The sequence below is a fragment of the Mchenga conophoros genome, linkage group LG8 (genome assembly GCF_057382185.1).
Source record: "Mchenga conophoros isolate Kocher_MC1m ecotype Shallow Benthic linkage group LG8, M_conophoros_male_GT1.1, whole genome shotgun sequence".
Classification (NCBI taxonomy): Eukaryota; Metazoa; Chordata; class Actinopteri; order Cichliformes; family Cichlidae; genus Mchenga; species Mchenga conophoros.
Genome location: NC_140533.1, coordinates 26752720 through 26758756, shown reverse-complemented (window position 1 = coordinate 26758756; position 6037 = coordinate 26752720). Strand labels below are relative to the sequence as shown.

Genomic DNA, 6037 nt, shown 5'->3' with positions numbered 1-6037 from the left:
TACTAAAACATTTTGAGATAAAGAAATAACAAATAAGAGCTGTTGAATGTAAAATCCTAAAATAACAGCTTTTTAAATGTACACACATCTAAACGCTGGAAACTATGGTGGAGGGTAGCTCACAGACTCAGCTCTGCTGTCAAAAGGAAGCTTACAGGAAATAACAGCTTAATGTCTGCAGAGTCCACACGTTAGTTTGTTACACTGAGACATTTGAATGTTTTCTGGCATTTGCCTTATTTTAGTAAAACATTTTTATTTAGTTTTATTTAGCTTTAATTCACATGTTGAGCTATTTTTGTACGATTTTTAAAATATTTTGCTCACATTTTCACTTGTTTTATTAATTTTCTTTATTATTTTATTCTTTTTATTCTACCCATGTATATTTTCATTTATGTTTATGCTTATTTAAAACATTGCATGTTAATTAATGTGAGCACTTAAACATAAGCAACATTTTAACTTTTTATTTTATTTTGTCGACATTTTTGTTTACATCCGTTTCCTTCAGTTTTTTGTTGTTGTTTCTTTCTTTTTCAAATTCAGGGTCATATTTTGGCTGCTCTAACGGGAAGCTTGGGACAAATAAAGTGTATTAATAAGCGAACAGACTCTAGTAATTAATGACTACGTATGTACTGACGTCAAACGTATGCTGTAGGAGCGTGTTGCGATGGTAACGGACAACACACCGGACAAGAGCCGCTAAACAGGGTCGAGATGACCATGTCGCAGCTGGATGTCGACGGTTTTCCAATTTCGTGGAAAGATCCACAGGATGCAGACACAGTATCCATGTTTGATGTGATTTACGGCAAAGTGAGAGAGGTTTGTGTTTTTAACGGACACGTGGGTGATGTGTGAGTGAAAATGAAGCTGAAAGACCCCAAAACATAAGCAGCAGTATATATACACGCGTTGTGTTATGAAATGTCATTTAAATGACATCACACAGATGAGTGAAGAGTTAGCTGGACAAGATTTAGGATCGAAAACGAAAACAAAGATTTAAATAAAGACATTTTACTATTTCAGGAAAAATATGATCTAATGGCAACAACAGGTCTCAAAAAGGGAAGGGGGAAAACAAAAGACTGGACAAGTAAATGGGACTAAAAAGAAACAGCTGGAGGAACATTTTACAAGTAATTAGGTTCATCAGTAACGTTATTGGGTATAAAAAGAGCAACTCCGAGAGGCACAGGCTCTCAGAAGTAAAGGTGGGCAGAAAACTACATCTACAAATTGTGGAACAGTTATAGAATATTCTTCCTCAGTGATGGAGTCAAAATGAAAGAGTAAGTTACAAGGAAAGAGTATGAATATCTCATCATCTACAAATAATACCATCAAAGAAATCTCTGTGCATGAGGGACAAGGCTGAAAATCAACTTTAGCACCAAGGGAAATGGCAGCTTGCACATCTGGAAAAGCAGTGCTGGAATACGTATACAGGTTTTAGTGCAACATTTACACCCATTCAGAATATTGCAGTATGACAATGCATCATCAGCATCATAGTATAGACAGTAAGAGTGTGTGTGCAAATCACCATGTAGACACCTGCCATCCCTACATGCACTGTCCTTCTTCCTGTTGGGGTTGAAGCACCCTGATTATGAGGCTGTGGTGCTCTGCGATTGGCTGCTGTGTTAATCGCACCAGTGTGTTTTGCAGCAGGCTTTGTTTAATAGGACCTGCAGAACAATAGGTTTCTAGGATATGCGCTTTTATAAACAGTGAAGGCGGGCAGCTCGCTTAGCCCTCACTCAGTCAGTGCTTCAATCGGACGGCGAAAGAAGTCAGACGGAGATTAAAGCAAAGAGATGGAGAAAAAGGGTTTTGAGGAAAAGGAGGAGGAAGAAACTAGGACTAGTTTATTTCACCACTTAGTGACACGGAGGAAGAATCTGGGGGATGATGTGGTTTGTATTTAGCTTAATATGGAAAGGAGCTCAGGTTGTAAATATTGGCACACGGCCTTAAATTTTAAATGCGCACCTGACAATGATCCTCCTTTTGTGCCTGGATTGCATGTCAGAGCTTATTCTGTTGTCACTCTGCAGGCTTTCTAAGTCCCCCCCACCTTCTCCCCACAGAAGATCATCCTGCAGCGGCTGATAATGATTTCTCGGCTCCCCCACGACCTTGCTGATAGGACAGACCTGGGAGGTCAGCCAGCAATTACCTTAGAGCTACAGAGACTGAGGGACTAATCACCTGATGCCAACTGAACCCAGTTTTTCTTTAGGGGAATGATCCTGTTATACTGGCAGGACAAATTAATACTCCTACTTAATTTGCTGCCCTGAAATACCGAGGCTTCTTGTTGAATCTTAACAAAAGCAGTGAAAGACTGTCTCGCTTCCTGTGTTTGGTGCTTTTATAGCTTTCACACCTCCATGTGTGAGTGAGTCTGCAGGCCTTACCTGTAAAAAAGAAATAAATTCTTTGACTAAAGTTAGAATAGAAAGCCCACAGAAGCCCCCAGGAAAAGCTGTGCCTGTGTGTCGAAAACAGAAGGAAGCCTGAATACAGAGTTTTTAAAAACTGTGATACTTAAAAAAAAATAAGGTCTTCATTTTTTAAATGATTTTCCAGTAATGAAACAAATAAATTATAGCAAATAAGATTATTTTTGAAAATTATTTTTTTTAAATTAACCTCTTAACCCTCACCAGAAGTGTGTGCTATGAAACAAGATGAATGGGTTTGTTGGATTTGTTATGTTGCGATTAAAGTCAGACTTCTGTGCCGTGAAGGTGGCTCTCTTATTTACCTGGCTAGATCACCATGGCAACTGATTCTGAACACATAATTTGGTTCAGAGCAGGTCGTGTTCAGAGTTTAAAATAATCTGAAAGCGCCATATTTTCTACTACACTTCTGGAATCGCAGCTAAGAGAACACAGATAAGAAGTTTAATTAGTCTGTCTGATGGATATTTATCTGAGAGAATATTAATCAGTAAAATCAATTTCACTTTGATTTGGCCAAAGACTCACCCCAGATCAAAGGGACTTCTTGAATCTCTGTTCAGTGGCCTAAAAACTGAAGAAATATGCCATGTTCGGTCTTATGCTTAGCTAGTAGTTGTGGCTCGTTTGTAAAAGGCTGAATATAATACACAATTCTGCAATTATTAGGTCTTGAAAAGACTTTAAAGGCATTCATTTTGCTTTTTAAAATGATGAACACTAAAACAAGAGGGTTTTGTCTTCTGTTGTTTCCACGCAGCTCATTATGAAAATCTCAACTTTCAGCTGAACAAACAGTACATATGGGATCACATAACAGGCCTGCTGCTGATTTATCCATCCTACCTGCTGCACATCATTGAAGTAAGTTCTCCTGCACAGAAACAACAAATGTATGGCTGAAGTTTGTGAAAGTGTGTGCTCAAAGTTTGCTGTGCCTCTCTTCCAGTCGTCCAGGGATATTCTGACTTCTGTTTTGAGAGACGTCAAAGTCATGCAACAACAGCCACACCGGTAATCTTTCTCATACTGCGGGTGACTTCTATATATATATTATACGCTGAGATACGGTGCATCCCATTTCACTCATATTTATTGCTTGTCTGCTGTCTGTTAAGAAATTCATGCCACAGAGCCCACAGAGAGGGCAAATATAATCCCGTGGTTGCCTTGCATCAGTTCAGATTCACAAAAGCTTATGATGATGTCTGAGCAGTCGACTCCTTGCAGTGTGTTTTAGCATAAAGACGCAAAGCTGTTGCATCTCTGCTGCCGTCATCTCGCTCAGAGTGTCTGACCATTCCATACTTTTGTGCTTCCTACTGTTCTAACATGTCAAAACGAAGCTTTTGGTATGAAAAACAGCATTTGAACCTTAACTATCATAAATACATGTCTGGCATCTGTAATAATTCAAGCTGCATGGCAATTAGTAAAAAAAAAATTAGAAAGTTCTGGACTGAAATGATGAGGCGCTGTTGCCTCGCTCCAAAACGGCCACCACATTGACACATCTTTCCAGTCAACAGCAGTGGACCATTGTGGCATTTTTGTGTATATTTCTATGAAGCAGCTCTAGCTGGTCGGCTGTTGCCAGTGTGGCAAACCCCCACAGTGCTTTTGTTGCTTTAGACCAACAGCTGCTCGTTCTGGCTGCAGGCAAATAAATATTTAAGCTTTCACACACAACCTGCTGTTGTGTGTTGTGTGAGCCATAATAATTATTAGCACATCCTTTTTAGCACCTTGCTGGAAGTAAAGATTGTGTTTTTGGATCACAACCCTCAAAGAAGGCTGTTCCAGCAGTGGAGCTACAAGGTTAGCTGTCTTTTATCTTTGCACTTGATTGCTTGAAGTACTTTAATGCATGAGAGGATTATGAGAATACAAACGTTTTAGTACATAAATGAGACATAATAAATACCTTCAGTTGTAGCCAATCTCATGTTTTTAAAGTTCAAGACATTGGATTCTCTGATTGTCTCCTGTGTGTATGTATTGCTGTGTGACTGAAGGTGCTGGGTGCAGATCAGGTGATCAGGGATCCCGCAGTTAAGGTACTGGAGGATGAAGATGTCAGCATAGAGACCCTTGTATGCAGCGTCCTGTCAACGCTGCAAAATCTGAGCAAAAAGCTTGAAAAATCTAAGGTGTGTTTCTTTGCAGATGATCTTTTTCCGTTTTGAAAACCAAAACTTTCTCAGAGTTTTTCTATGACTTCATGATTGCAATCTAAGGCTCTTCCTGGGTCAGTGTTGGATGAGACACCGCAGCTGATCGTCCATCAGAAAATTCTGGAAAGGCTTTTGGGTCGAGAGGAACTCCTGAGCCTGCAGCAGTACCTAGATATGTACAAATCCACCTTAAACATCAGTATTGAGTTTGGTAAGTGACAGCTTCCAGTTGGTGTAAAGATTTATAAGAACATTTCCAATATGAAAATATTGGAACTTAGTAAATACGCACTGATCCTTGTGTTGGATCAGATACATATGAATGGAGATATGATACATACGTAACTCTGTCAATTTTCTGATGGTTTAACAGGACAGCTGAATCCAAGAAACCTTTTCTCCGCTGTTTAACCCCTGAACAAAATGTCAAAGGCCAACTGTTTCCTGACTGACTGTTTCCCTGTAGTGATTTTGGTTCCTACACTGAAAATATTTGCTGCACTTACTGTTCACTTATTCTAGTGATACTTGTGGTCGTCAGACATCCTCTGCCTTTCCTGTCTTTTATGATAAATAGTACGTGTCCAAAAGATCCATTCACTCTTTGCTTCCCCTTTATTGTCTGTGTACCTAGCCATGTATTGCAATCTAATAGTGTGGCATTGTTTTCCCATTCTAAAATAAAGACATATTCAAAAAATACATCACTTATGTCTTCCAACAGGTTTTTGTATTATAACAAGTCACATGCAAATTGTCATCTGTCACAGTACAGTGGTCCACTACATCCTCAGTTAATAAATGCCAATAAATGAATAAATGCTAGCATTCTGCTACTGCTAACACATACTTGTGCTCAGTTAAAGATTTATAAGGGCACTTCCTTGAATCTGGATTAGTTAAAACAGATTAGAAGCTTTCATGTGTGTATAAGAAGCTGGTGGTTATGCAGGTTAACAAGGACAGTTAAGGCTTGATTATTTTCCTGCTGCTGTGTCTGCCTTGGTTTGAATGACATTGTGAAACTGATCATATGGGTTCGTCTGGACTTCTATGTGCCTCCCATCAGAGAATTTACTTTAAAACACAGCAGCTGCAGGTGGTGGAGTTCATGCTCGGCTGTGGTGTCTGCAGCTGTCCACGTTCCTTAAATCAAAATGACAGATGCTGTAAAGAGGCTCCTGATGCTGTGGTGTCCCGAACACTCACAGGAAGCTGTTTTACTACAGTCAAAGGGGTCTTCATGTTTTGTCTTGAGCTCTTCTAATAAAAACATGAAGAAAAAGTTTACCTACAAAGTTTTCAGTTTTTGTTCTATAGTTCAGTATCTTACAGGCTCCCTAAAACCGAACATCGGTGAGCGGAAGTGATATTAGAAGTTCT

General features: G+C 39.3%; 1 protein-coding gene across 2 annotated transcripts; it reads left to right on the top strand.

Moving 5' to 3' along the window:
* The first annotated feature begins 288 nt into the window (after positions 1-288).
* tex47 (testis expressed 47) lies at positions 289-5375 on the top strand. Of its 2 annotated transcripts, none has more exons than XM_085283444.1 (8): positions 289-822; positions 2103-2175; positions 3241-3344; positions 3430-3494; positions 4223-4298; positions 4496-4630; positions 4718-4865; positions 5028-5375. In XM_085283444.1, the coding sequence occupies exons 1-8, from the start codon at positions 724-726 to the stop codon at positions 5063-5065; spliced, it is 738 nt and encodes a 245-aa protein (XP_085139570.1). In that variant the 5' UTR covers positions 289-723; the 3' UTR covers positions 5066-5375. The 2 variants fall into 2 exon arrangements, with proteins under 2 accessions (XP_085139570.1, XP_085139569.1); XM_085283443.1 differs by having other exon boundaries at positions 298-831; positions 5028-5374.
* Positions 5376-6037: the final 662 nt, after the last annotated feature.

Coding starts and splice junctions, on each gene's coding strand:
- tex47 (XM_085283443.1), top strand. CDS start 724: ATGACCATGTCGCAGCTGGATGTCGACGGTTTTCCAATTTCGTGGAAA. Junction 3,345..3,429: donor ACCTGCTGCACATCATTGAA/GTAAGTTCTCCT, acceptor CCTCTCTTCCAG/TCGTCCAGGGATATTCTGAC. Junction 4,866..5,027: donor AAACATCAGTATTGAGTTTG/GTAAGTGACAGC, acceptor ATGGTTTAACAG/GACAGCTGAATCCAAGAAAC.